At 41.2% G+C, this 20,737-nt stretch overlaps 1 protein-coding gene across 1 annotated transcript in view; it reads right to left on the bottom strand.

Annotated features, from left to right (window-relative positions):
• Positions 1-881: 881 nt before the first annotated feature.
• ERCC6L (ERCC excision repair 6 like, spindle assembly checkpoint helicase) overlaps positions 882-20,737 on the bottom strand; it is a 30,726-nt gene continuing 10,870 nt past the window's right edge. Inside the window, exon 2 of the mRNA XM_003360364.5 lies at positions 882-4,950. Within this exon, the coding sequence (XP_003360412.3) occupies positions 1,275-4,950 (3,676 nt within the window). The 3' untranslated portion in view covers positions 882-1,274. The remainder of the gene's footprint in view (positions 4,951-20,737) is intronic.

Consider the following 20,737-nt stretch of genomic DNA (forward strand, 5'->3'; position numbering starts at 1 on the left):
GGCAGGTCATGCCCTCATTAAGCCATTTTACTCAACTGAAAAATGGAAATGCTGGAGTTCCCACAGCAGCGCAACAGGATTAGTGGCGTCTAGGGAGTGCTGGGACTCAGGTTCAATCCCTGGCCTGGCACAGTGGGTTAAGGATCCGGCATTGCCACAGCTGTGGCTTAGGTCAAGCCTGTGACGCAGATCTGATCCCTGGCCCAGAATGCGGGGCAGCCGAAAAAGAAAAAAAAGTGGAAATACTGCCTTTGACTTCAAAGGGCTATGGTAAAGATTAAACAAGAAACCCATGCAGAGTACCTAATACATAGTAGATTATTGATAAATTCTCCAGTGACAGTGTGCAGAAGGCTGTATCGTACTTCGTGTTTCTAGGGTGGAACCAAACTCCTTTCCCATCTATAACCCAAAGATAGGATGTGCTAGCATGTGTCAGCATGCAGCTGGTGGTGAGTGAAGGATGGCCAGATGTTTGGGCAAAAGGACTCCAGGGTAGGGCACCGGTGATAAAGAAGGAAGCCCTTGGAGTTCCCATTGTGGCTCAGTGGTTAACAAATCCAACTAGAAACCATGAGGTTGCGGGTTCGATCCCTGGAACCTCCATATGTTGAGGGTACGGCCCTAGAAAAGACAATAAACAAAGCAATAAATGTAAAAAAAAAAAAAAGAAAGAAAAAGAAAGAAAGAAAAAAGGCCCGCACCAGGTACCTTATCCCAGCCTTTGGCTCACCAGCTATAGTGAGCCGAGGGCCTAAAATAGCATGTTAATAAGCAGGTCTTAGATCTGGACTACTAATGACAGATTTCTGCCTAAAGGAATTTCTAGATGCATGTGCCAATATCAATCATCTCAGTGAAAGAAAGTGAAGGAAAAACACTTGAGAAGAGTTAACTTTAATATTATCTGAACTGTGATATACAAAATGGATCATTTTCAGAATAAAATTTAAAATGGCCAGAGTAATTTTGCAAAAACTTCTCTAGAAATAACACTGTTCTATTAAGCTTACAGAGCATGCCTAAAAGAAAAATAAGAATAAAATAAAAAATAAACCTAGTGCTCAGAACATCCGAATACATGTACGGGGGTGGGAGGGAGGCAGGAGCAGGCAGTAAAGGCAGAATTTATAAGAAAGTCGGAAACAAAAACTCACTTTTTGAGTTTTCTAGCCTTAAGCCTGAATGCTTCATGGCTCCTAAAGAATCCAATTATGGAAACAAATTCCCTCATGCTCAGTTTCACTTTAAAATACAATAAACAGGTTATATTCTCAAGTTTTATTAAGTTGCTTATACAAACTTAAAGTCATGAGCATGACTTCAGGATCTGAACTTTTTATGTCAAGTGCTTTAACTAAGCAGTCTAAGGCCTCCTGTATTTTTCCACATGCTTTCAGTTCTTTTCCACGCAAGACCAGAGTCTCATAGTCATTTACTGACTCCACTGCCTCATCCTGGGGAGAGTCAACCAACTGTCCACCAGACGAAGGCTCAGGATCACCAGAAGAGGTCTCCGGAGCCAGACCACCAGGCCCAGGTGTACTTAACCCACTGGACTTATTTTCTGAAGACAGTGTTTCTCCAGAAGATTCTTCTGTACACTCTGGGGCTTCATTGATGCTTTCCTCTGCTCCTTCCTCCAGAAAATCTTCAGCAACTTTTGCTTCACTGCTATTGTCAAGTCTTTCCTCCATATCCTCCACATGGTCTAAAACCACATTAATAAGAGATCTCCTAGAAGCCAGAGATCTTCTAGAGTTTATAGACTTATTTATACTATCAGATATTTTAGGTGAAAAGAAACTTCCAGGTGGACTGATGTCATTTTTGGGAGTTGAGGCATCAAACTGTTTTACAGATAAAAACGGGAAGGGAGATGTGTTGAATGGGTTTGTGCTTGAAGTATCTTTAAAAGTATCATTTGCATCTTCGTCATCTGAATCAATCCGTCTAGCTTTACTTCTGACTTTCACATTAACTACAACTTCTTCTGGCTCCTCATCTTTCTCAGAAAGATCCACACTGAGACATGCTTTGCTACGCACAAACTCTACTCCAGAATTAGCTGCAGAGCCACACAGGCTGTTTTCTTTCTCACCATGCTCCACTGACTGACTGGAAAGATTTGGTCCATTGTCTGCAGAGTCTTCCAAGAAAAGATTGAAATCACATGTGTACTGTGCTGAAGATGCTAAAGGTTCCTCTTCCAACTTGACCTCATTCACTTGAGCATCCTGCAGTGTGCTGTGGGCTGCTGTTAAGCCATCATCCACTATTTGAATAACAGACACACTCAATTCTGGATTTTGAGACTCCTTTGTTATGGGATTAACAGGCCAGGGATTGCAGGGATGTAAAATCTCATCATCCTCTAGATGATCTAGATTTGGCTCAATATCAGCTCTGACTGACTTGTTGGGTAAATAACTAAAACTTCCCAGGGGGCTCTCTCGTAATACCTCCTGTATAGGCCCCTCTTGCAGTGCCTCTTTCTGTAGAGCCATCCCTGATAAAGAGTCAGTCCAAATTTCTTCTACCTTTCCACCCCCACTGGGTAAAGTATCTACAAAGTTAGCATCCAATATACTGTCACGTGGGTGTCTACCATTTTGAGGGCTGGTATCATTCATCTTTATCCTGAAGAGATCTTGTTTCTCACTCTCTTCAGGCAGATCATCAATAATTATGCTGGCCATTTGGGAACTGATGTCTTCTTCCTGGATGTGATGAGTGGGTAGAAGAGGTGAAGGCCGAGGCTGTGGTTTATTGAATCCAGCACATTTCTTCTTTGTTTGAGAAGGAAAGACAGGTTCTCTCAGCCAGATCCCCTCACTTGCTGTCCTTTGTCTTTCCATTAAGAGCTCTGTATTTTGAGACTCAGATTCAACAAGGAATTGAGCTTTCTGAACCCTTTGTTGAATATAGTGAGAGTCTTCGATCACATCAAGCTCTTCTTTAACAGACAGATCCCGTGTATACATCAAATCATGGTCTGAGATTCCAGCTATCCTCAGAGAGTGCAGGTAGGCAATATGTTCATCTAGGTTTTTATCAGATCTCCTCTGAGAAGCATGCAAAGACTGAAGCTGCAGCTGGGTTGCTGAGTTCTGAAAATCCTCAATTGTAAAGAGCTCTCTCAATTCCTGCTTACTAAAATATCGGAAAGGGTTCTTCTTATCCCCAGTAGTTTGTCTTATTAATGAGTCCTTGAAAACCTGTCTTCTGTATATTTTCTCCTCTACAGTTCCACAAGTGATTAGCCTATAAACCACAACATTTTCTTTTTGTCCAATTCGGTAAACTCTATCCACAGCTTGGGCATCAGTTGCAGGATTCCAGCTAGGGTCAAAGATGACAACTCTACTTGCCGCAGTTAATGTTAAGCCCACACCACCTACTTGAGTGGTCAGCAGAAAAACCGAATAGTCTTTATTTTGCTGGAACAAGCTAATTCTTTTTTCTCGTTCCACAAGATGAGTGATTGTTCCATCGATTCGCAGTATCTTAAAGTGCCTATTCTTTAAGAGGCGTTCAAGGATGTTTAGAATTTGTCTTGACTGGGAAAACACCAGCGTTTGATGCCCTTCATCCCGCAGTCTCTTAAGCAGGTCCATTAGAAATGTCATTTTTCCAGATTCTTCCATCAGTGTCTCATCACTTACTTGATCAATATGGTCCACACCTGAGGAATCTTCCCCTTCAATTTCATCTTGGACAGAGAATCTGACAGCCCCTAGATTCAGCAACTGACACGCCCGTGCAGAGAGCAGCCTGGGATGATCACACAGCTTCTTTAAGACACCTAGCTCTGCCAAAGGTGAGCGCGTCTCCATTAACAACTCCTTGATATGATCTAGAGACACAAATTTCCTGTATATTTCTTCTTGTAGTGGCACAAGGCGTATCCAGATAATTAAATCATTTTTCCTGGAAAGGGAAGGCATTTCGCATATGGCATCAGCATCTGGATCCTCTTCACTAAGTCGGACCTCTGGGTTGCTTGACTTTTTCTTCTGTACCTCTTCTTTAGTCCTCCTGAGAAAATAGGGTTTTATGATTGCCATTAAGTTTTCAGATATTTTAAATCCCAAGGCTTTTTCCCCTGGGGTAGCATCCTTCTCTCTTGCTCTAGTAATAGGGTTTTCATACTCCATTTTAAAAGTTTTCAATGTTCCTAGCAGGGACCCTTGACAAGCAAAATCAAACAGGGACCACAGTTCCTGTAAATTATTTTGGATCGGGGTTCCTGTGAGGAGAATGCGATTACGAGCAGGGATTGCTCGAGCACATATTGCTGACTTGGTAGATGACGTTTTTATTTTATGTGCTTCATCGAGGATGACATAGTCCCACACAAACTCTCGGCCATTCAAGCTGGAAAGTTGCTGCCAGTTGTTGATTAGCATTTGATAGGTGGTGATGATGACGCCGTTCCTTTGCTGAATCCGGCTGAGGTTTCTGGTACGTTCATCCTTGCTAGGACCATGAAAGGTTTTGACTCTCATTCCTGGAGTCCACTTGACAAATTCTCTTAGCCACGTGCTGATGAGACTAGTTGGCATGATCAGCAGCACATGGTTCACAAGTGAAGCATCAAACATACCAGAAAGGAAAGCGATGATTTGAACAGTCTTTCCTAATCCCATATCATCGGCCAAAATGCCACCTCTTCTTCCATCCCTGTACAGGCTATAGAGGAAAGCCACACCTTCCTTCTGGTATTCAAATAGCTGGTTGTGCAGCTCTCGATAAAGCAGCAGGCCAGAGTTGCACACATCTGTGAATTCATCCTCTCCGTGTTCTGCCAATTCCTCCAAGGCTTCCTGTATTTTTTGGATTCTGCTCATCACCTTTTCATTGGGAAAAATGTCCTTTGCCAAATTGAAAAGTTTAAGTGCTTCTTCCAAATCTCCATTCTTAGTTGCTTCTTTGGCCTCTTTCACATATCTGTTTAAAGAGAAAAGGTTAAAAAAAAAGATATATAGAAAGATATTGATAGAAGATTAGAAAGAAATGAAACAGACTGAACATTCAGTCTAAGGATCCACTTTGGAAGCCAAACCACAGTTGAGATTTAATATCCTCAAGTCAGAATAGGAAAGATTAGCACAGAAGATGCCAACGAAAGCTGGCATCACTTCAGACACAAATATCCACCAGACACTGCCAGCAAAAACTTCAGGCACTAGTTGTAGGAAATGTACGTGCAAAGGTTATTGATTTCACAGCATTAAAAAAAAATTGCCACCCATAAGAAGTGTAAAGTGATTTTTTTTCTTATAAAACCAACCAACCAACCCATTCCATGGGAGCATAGAAACAGAAAGATAACATTGGCACTTCTTGGAACTTATTTTTCTGGACCTCTGTGATACATTTCACACTATTGATCACTCTCTCCTTATAATTCCCTTCTCCCACCAGATTCCTATAGATTCCTCCTGGTTTCCTCTCCCATCACTGGCCATTTCTTCTCTCTCTTGCTTAGGTTCCTATTCTTCCTCCCCGAGGGCTCAGTCCTGGGCCCTCTTCTCACTCCTTTTACTCTTTCCTCATCCTCTCCCAGAGCTTCCAAAGCATTTTTTCCAATCCGGCGCTTGCCCTCAAGCTCTAATCTAGACCCACATTCCAACTGCCTCTGGACATCTCCACTTGAAAGTTTCATAGGCGCCTCCAAATCCAATTAATCACAAATTAAACTTATTATTTCCCCCCTTAAGACATGCTTTTCCATTTGTATGGTAATAAATGACACTACCATTCACTTAGCCATTAGCCATACGAGCTAGAAGTCTAAAGATCATCTATGACTCCAAACCAAATATGAGTCATCTTTGACTTCTTCCTCTTTTTACCACCCCATCCCTTTGCCAATGGTCCCCAAGTCCTACTAACTTTATTTCGCAAATATAACCTGTGTCTTTCTCTCCCATCTCTACCACTACTGTGGTCCAAATCACCATCATCTCTGGGCTGGATTTAGTTAATAATAATGTATCAGCATTGGTTTAGTTAATAACAATGTATCAGTTAATAATAATGTATCAGCAGCATTAAGTAACTGTAATTAATGTACCATACTTAGCAATGGGGGAAACTTAGTGTAGGGTAAATGGAAACTCTCTGTACTAACTTTGAAATAGTCCTGTAAATCTAAAATTACTCTTAAAAGTTTGTTTAAAAGGGAAAAAGGACATACAACTCTAAAGCAACAAAACAAACAACCCAATTGAAAAATCAGAGGAAGACCTAAATAGACATTTCTCCAAAGAAGACATATGGATGGCCAACAGGCACGTGAAAAAAATGCTCAACATCACTAACAGAGATATGCAAATAAAAACTACAATGAGGTAACACCTCACACCTGTCAGAATGGCCATCATTGTTAAGTCTACAAATAACAAATGCTGGAGAGAGTGTGAAGAAAAAGGAACCCACCTACACCGTTGGTGGAAACGTAAATTGGTACAACCACTATGGAAAAGCACATGGAAGTACCTTAGAAAACTAAATATAGAACTATCATATGGGGAGCTCCTGTTGTGGTGCAGCAGAAGTGAATCCGACCAGTATCCATGAGGCTACAGGTTTGATCCCTGGTCTCGCTCAGTGGGTTAAGGATCTGGTGTTGCTGTGAGCTGTGGTATAGGTCGTAGACATGGCTTAGATCCCATGTTGCTACGGCTGTGGTCCAGGCTGGCAGCTGTTGCTCCAACTCAATCCCTAGCCTGGGTACTTCTATATGCCATGGGTGTGGCCTAAAAAATAAAACAAAAAGAACTACCATATGATCCAACAAGCCCACCTCCTGGGCGTATATCCAGACAAAACTTTCCTTGAAAAAGACACATGCACCCATATGTTCATTGAAGCACACTTCACAACAGCAAAGATATGGAAACAACCTAAATGTCCATCAACAGATGAATGGATTAAGAAGATGTGGTACAGGAGTTCCTGTTGTGGTTCAGTGGTTAATGAACCCGACTAGCATCCATAAGGATGTAGGTTTGATCCCCAGTCTTGCTAAGTGGGTTGAGGATCCAGTGTTGCTGTAAGCTATGGTGTAGGTCACAGAGGCGGCTCGGATCTGATGTTGCTGTGGCTCTGGCGTAGGCTGGTGGCTGCAGCTCCGTTGGACCCCTAGCCTAGGAATCTCCACATGCCATAGGTGTGGCCCTAAAAAGACCAAAAAAAAAGAAGATGTGGCATACATACACACACACAATGGAATACTACTCAGCCATAAAAATAACAAAATAGTGCCATTTGCAGCAACATGGATACAACTAGCTCTTATACTAAGTGAAGTAAGTCTGAAAGAGAAAGACAAATGCCATATATATCACTTATAGTTGGAATTGAATATACGGCACAAATGAACCTTTCTACAGAAAAGTAAATCATGGACTTGGAGAATAGACTTGTGGTTGCCTGGGGGGGAGGGTGAGGGAGTGGGATGGATTGGGAGTCTGGGGTTAGTAGATGCAAACTATTGCATTTGGAGTGGATAAGCAATGAGATCCTGCTGTATAGCACAGGGAACTTATATCTAATCACTTGTGATAGAACACGATAGAGGATAATGTGAAAAAAAGAATATATATAAATGTATGACTGGGTCACTTTGCTGAATAGCAGAAATTGACAGATCATTGTAAATCAACTATAATAAAAAAATTTAACAAAAAAAAAAAAAAAAAGGAGGAGTTCCCCTGGTGGCACAGTGGGTTAAGAATCCACTCTGGCCAGAGTCCCCATAATCATACACCAATCTTTAAAATGCTGAGTGTCTGCCTAGACTTCTTACCAACAACCTAAGACTCGTACTGCTGGGTTCTTTCCACCCAGCCTCTGGAACTCCCACATTTGTATTTGTCAACTTTCTGCCTGAACCACAAGTGGAGTTTACAGTATTGTATGGCCACCACCACTTTGTGGCAAGATCAAACCCCCGCTATCAGCCACACTGCCTTTCCCAGTCCCTGGAACACCCTAGTTAGCATGTCTAATAGTGCATCTCAGCTCTTCCCCTGCACCTTGCTTGCTCCAACAATGAAGTTGGACCTAGGACAATATTCTTTCCCTACAATGGAATCATGGGGAAGAAAAACAAAATCTGCTTTTTATAGTGCTGATATCGGGTGAACTCAGCTAATACTTCAGGGACTTTCCAAAACTGCCCCCCTATTTTCTTGGGTTAAGCTCGGGAGAAGCCAGGCCTGCTTAGGAGCCAAGAGGACAAGGGAAGAGTAACCAGTTCAGGAGAAAGAACCTTCTCTCAAGCAGGAGGATAAGGATAAAAATAGTGCTACAGTATGGGGGAAGAATGTCAGTTTTCATTTTTATTTACCAATTTAATTTTTTTTTTGTTCATGTACCTACAGCATGTAGAAGTTCCCAGGCCAGGAATTGAACCCACGCCATAGCAGCAACCCAAGCCACTTGCAATTACAATGCTGGCTCTTTAACCCACTGCACCCCAAGAGAACTCCCCAATTTAATAATTTTTAAGACACTTACATGTGAAGCACTAATATGATTAAAAAAAAAAAAAAAAAAAAAACGGAGTTCCCGTCGTGGCGCAGTGGTTAACGAATCTGACTAGGAACCATGAGGTTGCGGGTTCGGTCCCTGCCCTTGCTCAGTGGGTTAAGGATCCGGCGTTGCGGTGAGCTGTGGTGTAGGTTGCAGACGCAGCTCGGATCCCGCGTTGCTGTGGCTCTGGCGTAGGCTGGCAGCTACAGCTCCGATTAGACCCCTAGCCTGGGAACCTCCATATGCCGCGGGAGCGGCCCAAGAAATAGCAGCAACAACAACAAAGACAAAAGACCAAAAAAAAAAAAAAAAAAAACTCCCTCACACCATGCACAAAAATGAACTCGAAATGGCTTAAAGACTTAAACGTAAGACAAGACACCATAAAACTCCTAGAAGAGAACATAGGCAAAACATTCTCTAACATCAACCGTGCAAATGTTTTCCTAGGTCAGTATCCCAAGGCATCAGAAATAAAAGCAAAAATAAACCAATGGGACCTAATCAAACTGACAAGCTTTTGCACAGCAAAAGAAACCATAAAGAAAAGACAACTTATGGAATGGGAGTAGTTTCAAATGATGCAACTGACAAGGACTTAACCTTTAAATATACAAACAACTTATACAGCTCAACAGCAAAAACACCCAACCCAAGTGAAAAATGGGCAAAAGACCGGAATAGACATTTCTCCAAAGGAGATATACAGACGGCCACTAAGCACACGAAAAAATGTTCAACATCACTAATTATTAGAGAAATGCAAATCAAAACTACTATGAGGTACCACCTCACACCAGTCAGAATGGCCATCATTAACAAGTCAACAAATAACAAATGCTGGAGAGGGTATGGAGAAAAGGGAACCCTCCTACACTGCTGGCGGCAATGTAAATTGGTCTAACCACTATGGAAAACAGTACAGAGGTACCTCTGAAAACTAAATATAGAACTACCATATGACCCAGCAATCCTATTCTTGGGAATATATCCAGACAAAACTTTCATCCCAAAAGATAAATGCACCCCTATCATCAGTGCAGCACCATTCAACAACATTCAAGACATGGAAACAACCTACATGTCCACTGACAGATGAATGGGTTAAGAAGATGTGGTATATATACACAATGGAATACTACCCAGCCATAAAAAAGAAGAAAATGATGCCATTTGCAGCAACATGGATGAAACTAGAGACTCTCATACTAAATGAAGTAAGTCAGAAAGAGAATGACAAACACCATATGATATCACTTATATCTGGAATTAATATATGGTGCAAATAAACCTTTCCACAGAAAATAAACTCATGGACTTGGAGAACAGACTTGTGGTTGCCAAGCGGGGAGTAGGTGGACTGGGAGTCTGAGGTTAATAGATGCAAACTATTGCATTTGGAGTGGACAAGCAATGAGATCCTGCTATATAGAGAGCACAGAAAACTATATCCAGTCACTTGTGATGGAACATGATGAAGGATAATGTGAGAAAAAGAATATATATACATATATATATATATATATATATATACACACACACAAACACACACACACACACATATATATATATATGAATATGACTGGGTCACTTTGCTGTGCAGTGGAAATTGACAGAATACTATAAATCAACTATAATGGAAAAAAATAAAAATTATAAAATAAAAAAAAATTTTTAATTAAAAAAACTATTCAGATATAAAACTGTCAACCCCAAAGAGAGACTTTAATTCCATAGCAAGGGACAATAAAACAAAGATCTTTACATTTGAATGACTGTATCTCAAATTACATGCCTAGAATATGTTCTATATATTTATATGAAATATTTTATACTATAAAAATTAAAAATATTTATATTTTTTTATATCTGTAAATATTTTATATAGACTATAAAACATTCCCTTTCAGGAAGTTTTAAAGGACATATAGAAAGATTGTATAGGACTTTCTGGATGGTGCAGTGGGTTAAAGATCTGGTATTGTCACTGCTGTGGCATAGGTTTAATCCCTGGCCCAGGAACCTCTGCATGCTTCAGGTGCAGCCAAAAAAAAAAAAAAAGAAAGAAAAAAAGAAAAAAGAAAGAAAGATTGCGTACAAACAACTCCAGGAGGAAGAAGACACAAGCATTAAACATAGGCTACAAGTCCTGAACCTGAAAAGCTACCCTTTCATCGGCAGAACTGCGCAGCTGCTAATTTCCTGGGTCCTATCCCCACCTAAAGGTTTTTGCCTTAAGAAATCCTGCCCAAGTAGCCATTTACAACCATCTCTGCCCAAAAGATCTTTGTTTCCCCAGATGCAAAATCTTCCTCAACTACAGCCAACCAACATCTCAGCAATCCCATCCCATCTTCCATCCTTCCATTCCTTGGATATTACCTTGAGAAGCCTTTCCTCTCATAGAGAGAATGCCAGGCTGAGATGCTACAAAGTTTCCCTACCTGGAGAAACCAATTATCCATGCTATAAAAACAGCCCAAAAAGCTAAACCCAACTAAACACAACAGTGTCTGCAAATCAGCAGCTGAAAAGACACAAGCTTAAACTGCAGAGACAAGCACTAGGTTGTCCTTAGCCTGGTGGGCCCTTTGGAACATTCCCTATGATGTTCTTCTGGAATATGACAGGACAGGGAACTAAATTTGAAGACCCTGACCCAATAAAACTTTACTGGTTTCACCCGCAAAGAAAAAGTTACTCTTTTCTAACCTGACCACCAGAAACTGGGCCTCCAATAGGGGTACAGGAGCCTGGTCCTGCTAATCTCAGTCCATGTGAATAGTTACTGCTGTCCTTTTCACAAGAACTCAGTTCCTGAATGCTTATCCACGCCCCTGATAAGGACACATCAGGGGGCTTGATACATCTCCATATATCTAGTCCCCTTGTCAAGATGCATGAGGATACATCGGGCACAGTTTGTCAAGTCTTTTGATTCTCAATCAGAATCAACAAAACATGTGTGGCTGACATAAAAACTGCAGATGACCTGAATGTCAGTGTTGGAAACCATGCCATCAAAGCCCGGATCATACAACTAGCCTGGGAAGATGGCCGCCTTTTGGGCTTACTTTCAGGGGTGATCATTTTAATCAAAGTAGAAAATAATTTGTCATAATCACTTATAAACACAAACTTAGTATTATTAAATAGCAACTTATGGGATAAATTAGAGGTGAATATGGTTCACATTTCAGTCAAATAGCAAGTATTACTAATAGTTAACTTTTCCCTGCTTAGGCCCATTTGTGAAATGGACATCCAAGAATAAAAAACATTGTAAATCAACTATAATAAAAAATTTTTTTAATTTAAAAACCAAACAAACCTCCTCGCATTGCCTTACTCTTTTTTTTTTTTTTTTTTTTTTAAGGGCCATATGCTCAGCACATGGAGGTTCTCAGGCTAGGGGTCTAATTGGAGCTATAGCTGCTGGCCTACGCCACAGCCACAGCAACGTGGGATCCAAGCCGTGTCTGTGACCTCTACCACAGCTCACAGCAATGCCGGATCCTTAACTCACTGAGCAAGGCCAGGGATTGAACCTGCGTCCTCACGGATACTAGTCGGGTTCATTTACCACCGGGCCACAACAGGAACTCCTGCTTTACTCTTAATGTCCAAAAACTAGAAACAAGAGTTTTCTTGTGGCTCAGCTGGTTAAGAATCTGGTGTTGTCACTGCAGCAGCTTGGGTCACTGCTGTGGTTCAGGTTTGAACCCTGGCAGGGGAACTTTCACATCCTGTGGATGTGGCTGAAAAAAATGGAAACAACCAACTGTACCAGCTTGCATTAACAATCTGTGGTATATTCAAATAATAGACTACAACTCAATAATAGAAAAGAATGAACTACCATATGTAAGAAGGCATGCATTAATTCATACATGTATGAGCCTCAAAAACATTATGCTGAGCCAAAGAAGCCAGGTATAAAAGTAGAAGCAGTGTGATTTTTACTTATGTGAAGTTCTGTAATAGACAAAACTAATCTGTGATGGAAAACATAAGAGCAGTGGTTGCCTCTAGAGGTCAAAGGTAGGAGTGAAGATTGCCCTGGGAAGGGACATAAGGGAACATTCTGGAGTGATAATAACATCCTATACCTTGACAGTGGTTTGGGTTACATAGGTGTATCCATTTGTCAAAACTCACTAAATGGGAGTTCCTGCTGTGGCATAACGGGATTGGCAGCATCTCTGCAGTGCCAGGACACAGGTTCAATCCCTGGCCCTGAACAGTGGGTTAAAGAATGCGCGTTGCCGCAGCTGTGGCATAGGTAGCAACTGTGGCTTCAATCTGATCCCTGGCCCAGGAATTCCATATGCCGTGGAGTGGCCAAAAAAGAAAAAACAGGAGTTCCCATCATGGCACAGCGGAAATGAATCCAACTAGGAAGGATCTGGCCTTGCCGTGAGCTGTGGTGTAGGTCGCAGACACGGCTCCAATTCCATCCCTAGCCTGAGAACTTCATATGTCAAGGATGTGGCCCCAAAAGGACAAAAAAAAAAAAAAAAAGAAAGAAAGAAAGAAAAAGAAAAAAACCCTAAAATATTGAAATCTAATTAAAGGTAGGTATGCCGAAGTAGGAGGAAATATCCTGAGGTCTGCCACTTACTTTGAAATGCATTTAAAAAATAAGAAGGATTGGCAGAATAGATATGTAGTAAGTACAGTGAAATGTTAATAGAATCTGGGTGGTGGGTCATTAAGGTGGGTGCTGCTTTGCCCATAGACTGCTGCCTCTCAGTTCATAGGCTTACATAACTGGGAGTCATAACTGAACACACTGCAATTTGGCTTCTTACCCAAGCACCCTAATGCAACTGTTTTCACCAATGGCACCAAAGACCTCCATATGGCCAAACCCAATGGCCTCCTCTTGGTCTTTATTTTTCTTGACCTTTCTGCTGCATTTAAAACCACTGACCACTATCTCCCTCATTAAGTTTTCCCTCCTCCTTGGGTACAGTGGCACATAACACTCTCTCCTGGATTTCTTCCTACCTAACCACTCCTTCTCAGTCTGCATCTTGAATTCTTCCCCTTCCGCCTGTCCCCATAAAAACGCTGGTATTTCTGAGGATCTTTTTGTTTCACTGCCCTTCTGACTCTGTGTGTTTCCCCAGAAGATCTTATCCACAGCAGTGGCTTCGTACTGGATTTAATAACATCCCCTGGATCTTGTGGCTGTGACCTTACTTGGAAAATAGGGTATTTGCAGATGTAATCAAGTTAAGATGAGGTCATACTGGATTAGGGTAGGCCCTAATCCAACATGACTGGCATCCTTATGAGGTACATTTCGACACACAGAGACAGGACAGAGTCAGAGTGGAGAATGCCATGTGAAGACAGAGGCAGAAACTGGAGTGATGCATCTATGTGCCAAGAAACTCCAAGGATCGCCAGTGACACCAGAAGCTAAGAGAAGCATGGAAAAGATTCTCTCTCACAGCCTCCAAAAAGAAACTAACCCTACTGACACTTTGATTTCAGACTTCTGGCCTCCAGAACTGTAAGAGAATAAATTTCTGGGGATTTTTTTTTTTCAAATTGTGGTGAAATCTATATAAGATAAAATTTGCCATTTTAACCATTTTATTTGTATATATTTCAATGGCATTAATTATATTCATAATGTTGTAAAACCATCACCACTATCTATTTCTAAATTTTTTCATTACCCCAAACTGAAACTCTGTACCTATTAAGTAATAACTCCCCATTGCTCCTTGCCTCCAGGCCCTGGTAACCCGTTCTACTTTCTGTCTCTATGTGAATTTGCCTATTCTAGGTATCTTATATAAGTGGATTCATACAATATTCTTCCCTTAGTGTCTGGCTTATTTCACTTAGCATACTGTTTTCAAGGTTCATCCATATTGTAGCATGTGTCACAATTTCATTCTTTCTTAAGTCTGAAAATTTAGGTCCACTGCATGTAAACACATTCTGTTTATCCATTCATCTATAGATGGACACTTGGGTTGTTTCCATGCTTTGGCTCTTATAAATACTGCTGCAGTGAGTGCTGGTGTACAAGTATCTGTTTGGGTCCTGGTTTTCAATTCTATTGGGTATATACCTAAGAGTGGAATTGCTGAGTCACATGGAAATTTTATGTTTAACTTTTTTTTTTTTTTTGGTCTTTTGTCCTTTTTAGGGTCACACCAACAGCATATGGAGGTTCCCAGGCTAGGGGTCTAACCAGAGCTGTAGCAACGCCAGATCTGAGCCTCATCTGCCATCTACGCCAGAGCTCATGGCAATGCCGGACCCTTAACTCACTGAGCAAGGCCAGGGATGGAACCCGTGTCCTCATGGCTACTAGTTGGGTTCATCACCAGTGAGCCACAACGGAAACTCTGAGGTACTATTTTTTTCTAAGACATAACTTCTCCCTTCATACACATACACACACACACACACAAAATCTGGATTAGGGACATATCCTCTGTATTTATATCTATCATATGAAATTTTCCACTTGTCTTTCTTCCACACTATAAGGACATGTGTCTTTTTTTTTTTTTTTTTTTTTTTTTTTTTGTCTTTTTGCCTTTTCTAGGGCCGCTCCCGCGGCACATGGAGGTTCCCAGGCTAGGGGTCGAACCGGAGCTGTAGCCACTGGCCTACACCAGAGCCACAGCAACACGGGATCCAAGCCACGTCTGCAGCCTACACCACAGCTCACAGCAACGCCGGATCCCTAACCCACTGAGCAAGGCCAGGGATCAAACCCGCAACCTCATGGTTCCTAGTCAGATTCGTTAACCACTGAGCCATGAAGGGAACTCCCAGGACATGTCTTTTTCACCACTGCATCCTCAGCATCCAGCAGGGTGGGCTGGTCCACAGAAGCATTTGGTAAATGTTCGCCAAAGGCATGGAATGGTGAGATCAGGATACTCAGAAAGTTAAGAGAAAGAAAACATCTTTCAGATACAATGGGAAGGGAGTTCCCTGGTGGCTCAGCAGGTTAAGGATCTGGTATTGTTAATGCAGTGGCTCGAGTCACTGCTGTGGTGCAGATTTGACCCCTGGCCTGGGAACTTCCACATGCCTCAGGTGCAGTCCAAAAAGAAAAGGATACCATGGGCAATCTTTTATCTTTCCAAGAGTTTGTAAACCTCAAAAAGTTCTTCCACTAACCATACGCTAGCAGACTATAGTGCAGATGACTGCCCGACCATCTAAGACCTGGAGGTGGTTTGAGAAACACTGCCTCCAAGATAGTATATTAAGTAGAAGCAGAGAAAGTCACTTCAATATTAATACAATTTAAGTGGTTTTATAAGCAGCTTTGTTTAAAAACAGCCTTGGAGTTCCCATCGTGGCTCAGTGATAATGAATCCGACTAGTATCCATGAGGACTCAGGTTCGATCCCTAGCCTTGCTTAGTGGGTTAAGGATCTGGCATTGCCATGAGCTGTGGTGTAGGTCACAGACTTGGCTCAGATCTGGCATGGCTGTAGCGTAGGCCAGTGGCTACAGCCCCAATTTGACCCCTAGCCTGGGAACTTCTATATGCCGAAAGTGTGGCCCTAAAATGTTAAATAAATAGATAAATAAAAAGCCTTGTTCAGGTGGCTGAAACAAAGGCAACTAAAAATCTTTTTTTTTTTTTTTTTTTGCTTTTTAGTGCTGCACTCGTGGCATATGGAGGTTCCCAGGCTAGGGGTCAAATCGGAGCTACATCTTCCAGCCTATACAGCCACAGCAACACAGGATCCAAGCCACGTCTGCAACCTACATCACAGCAATGCCAGATCCTTAACCCACTGAGTGAGGCCAGGTATCGAACCCGCAACCTCATGGTTCCTAGTCAAATTCGTTTCTGCTGCACCACAATGGGAACTCTGGCAACTAGAAATCTTAATGGAGGAACTGGAGCTAATAGCTATAAGGCCCAGCAGAAGTTTAGATCTTGAGACATAACTGCTCCTGAATTAGCTCTAATCACAGGTAGCATAGAGGCACCAATCCCCAGTAATACCTCTCTCTCAGAATATTCTTCTGTGATAATTGCCCAATGTTTATATGTTCCTCGCTGGTGAAATTATAACCACTATGGTTGCAGGACATTTGACCAAACAAAATAAGCTAAAAAACTTAAGTTGTTCATCAAATATGTATTAAGCATTTATCAGCACGTCAAGTATTGTGCTAAACACTGGAGATATAGCCAAGAGCAAAACAGCTGTCTGCCTTTGTGCAGCTCATAGTGCAGGAGACTGACATTTCTCAAAGAATCACATAAATAACTAGCTACAAACTGTAGTGGCAGCTATGAAGGAAAATGCATAGAAGGCTATTACAGCATACACAAGGGGAAGCCAGGAATGAAGAGCAGTGGGCTAAAAACCTGACAGAATTCTATTTTAACCCTTCAGGTTTGGTCCTTGTCAAAAAGACCCAAAGTACAGTGGTCATAAGGCAAAGACCTACAGGGACAAGGCAAGTAACAGAAACAAATGAAGCTGCTGCATGAAAAGCAACACTGGGCCACATGTGCCCCAGCTAAAGGGGCCAAGCTGCTATTCATCTCCAGATGGTAACTGCAATGGAGGGATAAGAGCCCAGAGTTGCCAAGATCTTCTGACGGTTGAAAAACAGTTGGAAATTCTGGTTTTTATGTGAATTCTCCTGATTTTTAAACAGTAACTAATGTATACATTTTAAAAACACTGGGCAGGGCAAACTAAACTTATCTGTGAACATGGCTCATGGGCTGCCAGTTCATGACCTCTGGTTTCTCTCAGAAAAAAAAGTACCGTCAACTTTGGCTATATCTCCTCTCCAAATACCTTCTCCTCTGCTGCCCAGCATGGTAGGCCTAGGGCTCTCAGGAAAGGGCCCTACACAAGGTTTGGTTTGGGGCTTACCACTGTCTATCCATGTACTTTGTTTCCCCTATGACTTAAAACCATGTAAGACCAATCGCCTAAAACAGTGTAAGGCTTTCTCTAGTATTTATTATCTGTGTTACTGGCTTAGGATTCCAGATAAGAACTATCTGGACCAAACCATGTGGCACAAAAGAGATCCAAGGTTCCCAGTGCTCTTTCAGGTCCTTTATACAAAGAGAATATAAGAATATAAGCATGCAGGGAGAACAAAGCCTTTCAAAGTGGGTAAAAGCAGACAGGAATCTAATCCCCCTCCTTTGTAAATTCAGACCTGAAAATTTTACTGGGCAAATATCCTTCTACCAAAATAAACAGGAAGATAGATAGCATCCTCTTACATGTTAACAACATGCCCTCAGAAAGCAGCTGAACCTGCTCCTAACTACTACAGAGAAAGCAGCTAATTAATAATTAGGCCAAAACCAAAATTATCTTTTTTTTTTCTGGCACAGCAGATGGGCTTTGGCATCCAGATGGTTCATACCAGCCAATGTTCCTCAGCAGGAAAAACAGTTTCATTATTTGGGGGTGGGTGGGGTATTTGGTGGCTAACACCCTGACTGGCCCTTAGAGATAAAATCTATCTAAAAATGAAAAATTCTCCAGGAATAATATTAAGTTCTTTTACAGTAGAAAAGAACTCTGGTACCTCCAGCCCCCAGCCCAAAGGTTATCTGGTTAACCACCGCATTGAAGTATAAAACTCTGGGGCTTCAAGCAAACACTTAGTCCAGAATTTAAACCAACAGCATTGTTTGGAAAGAAGTCTTTTTTTTATTTTTTATTTTTTTTTTTGGAAAGAAGTCTTGAACCCTCAAGTTTGCCTTCAGTTCACCTTCAGGTCACCTCAGTGGGGAAGTAAACAAGACTTTCCATTAAGACAAGAATATAAATCTAAAAACTAACTGTGACCCAGGTAGTGGACATAGTAATTTATTACATTGAATGTTTTTGTTTTGGGAGTTCACTTTGTGGCTCAGTGGTTAAAAAACCCAACTGGGATCCATGAGGATGCGGGTTCAATCCTTGGCCTTGCTCAGTGGGTTAAGGATCTGGCGTTGCCATGAGCTGTGGTGCAGGTCACAGACATGGCTCGGATCCTGAGTTGCTATGGCTGTGGTGTAGGCCAGCAGCTGTAGCTCTGATTTGACCCCTAGCCTGGGAACCTCCATATGCCATGGGTGTGGCCCTAAAAAGCAAAAAAAAAAAAAAAAAAAAAGGTTGTTTTATACATTTTCCTATCTGTCTTATATTTCAGAACAAAAATGTTAAAGAATGTTACTTGCCCACCCTAGTGACCAAAGGATAAAATTTATCACCGGAAGAAGGTGGATATGAAAGCTTGCTGAGCAAACAAACAAAAAAAGCAACCATAATCCCCTACACCTAGCAAATGCCTAAAGCATGGATGTTTTATGTGGTTACAGGAAAGAAGACTCTAGACTCTCAGTTCTATTCCATTTATCTCTATGCCTATACTTATATAAGTACCACATTGTCTTGACTACTATAGCTTTGTAGTGAGTTTTGAAATCAAGTACAGTGAGTCCTCCAACCTTGCTATTTTTCAAAACTGTTTTGGATATTCTGGATCTTCTGCACTTTCCTAGGGCTTTTACAATAGTGTGTCAATTTCTGGAAAAAAAAAACCAGCTGGAGATGCAAACTATTACATTTAGAATGGATAAGCAATTAGGTCCCACTGTACAGCACCGGGAGCTGTGTCCAATCTCTTGGGATAGAACATGATGGAAGATAGAGTGAGAAAAAGAACATGATGGAAGATAGAGTGAGAAAAAGAAAAATGACTAGGTCACTTTGCTGTAGAGCAGAAATTTGCACATTATAAATCAACTATACTTAAAGAAACAGCTGGGATTTTGTTAGATATCACATTGGAATTTGTCTATCACTTTGGGGAGTACTGCATCTTAACAAAATTAAATCTTCCAACCCATAAACACTGGCTACCTTTCCATTTCATTAGACTTTCCTGACCCTCTCTCAACAATGTTTTGTAGTTTTCAGTATACAAGCCTTACACTTCCTTGGTTAAATTTATTCCTAAGCATTTTATTCTTTGGGGTGCTATTGTAAATGGAACTGTTTTCTTAATTTCTTTAACTGTTATGTATACAAATAAAACTGAATTTTAAATACTGATCTTGTATCCTGCAACTCTGCTGAACTCATTTTTTAGCTCTTAACAGTTTTTTTGTGGATTCATTAGGATTTTCTATATAAAAGATCATGTCATCTGCAAATAGATAGTTTGGCTTCATTTCCAATCTGCATGTTTTTTAAAATTTCCTTTTCTTGCCTAATTGCCCTGACTAGAACCTCTACTATAGTGTTGAATAATAACAAATTATACTGTCAAATAGAAGTGGCAAGAGCACCCAAGCAAAAAAATGGGCAGAAGACCTGAACAGACATCTTCCGAAAGAAGACATAGAGATGGGAGTTCCCATCATGGCTCAGTGGAAACAAATCTGACTAGCATCCATGAGGATGAAGGTTCAATCCCTGGCCTTGCTCAGTGAATTAAGAATCCAGCATTGCTGTGAGCTGCGGTGTAGGCTGGCAGTTGTAGCTCGATTTGACCCCTAGCCTGGGAACCTCCACATGCCATGGGTGGCCCTTAAAAGACAAAAAAAAAGAAGACATAGAGACGGCAAACAGGCTCATGAAAAGATGCTCAATAACACTAATTATTAGAAAAATGCAAACCAAACAACAATGAGGTATCACCTCACACCTGTCAGAATGGCTACCATCAGAAAGTCCACAGGGAGTTCTCTTATAACATAGAAGGTTAAGGATCTAGCATTGTCACTACAGTGGCCTGGATCACTGCAGTGGCATGGGTGTGATCCCTGGCCCAGGAACTTTCACAAAAGTTTACAAATAACAATGTTGGAGAGGATGTGGAGAAAAGGGAATTCTTGTACACTGGTAGGGATGTAGGTTGGTGCAGCCACTACAGAAAACAATATGGAGGTTACTTACAAAACTAAAAACAGAACTACTATTATGATCCAGCAATTCTACTCCTGTGTATATATCTGGAAAAAATGAAAACACTAATTTGTAAAGATATATGCATCCCACTCTTCAAAGCAATACTATTTACAATAGCCGAGACATGGAAGCAACCCAGTGCCCATCAATAGACAACTGGTTGAGAAGATGTGGTAGACACACACAGGAATATGAGCCATAAAAAAAGAAATGAAATATTGCCACTGGAGGAATGTGGATGAATGTAGAGAATATTA

This window comes from Sus scrofa, chromosome X, assembly GCF_054392235.1.
Source record: "Sus scrofa isolate SSC_HxYL_T2T_F1_AM1 chromosome X, Sscrofa_HxYL_maternal_Yorkshire_Landrace_v2.0, whole genome shotgun sequence".
Lineage (NCBI taxonomy): Eukaryota > Metazoa > Chordata > Mammalia > Artiodactyla > Suidae > Sus > Sus scrofa.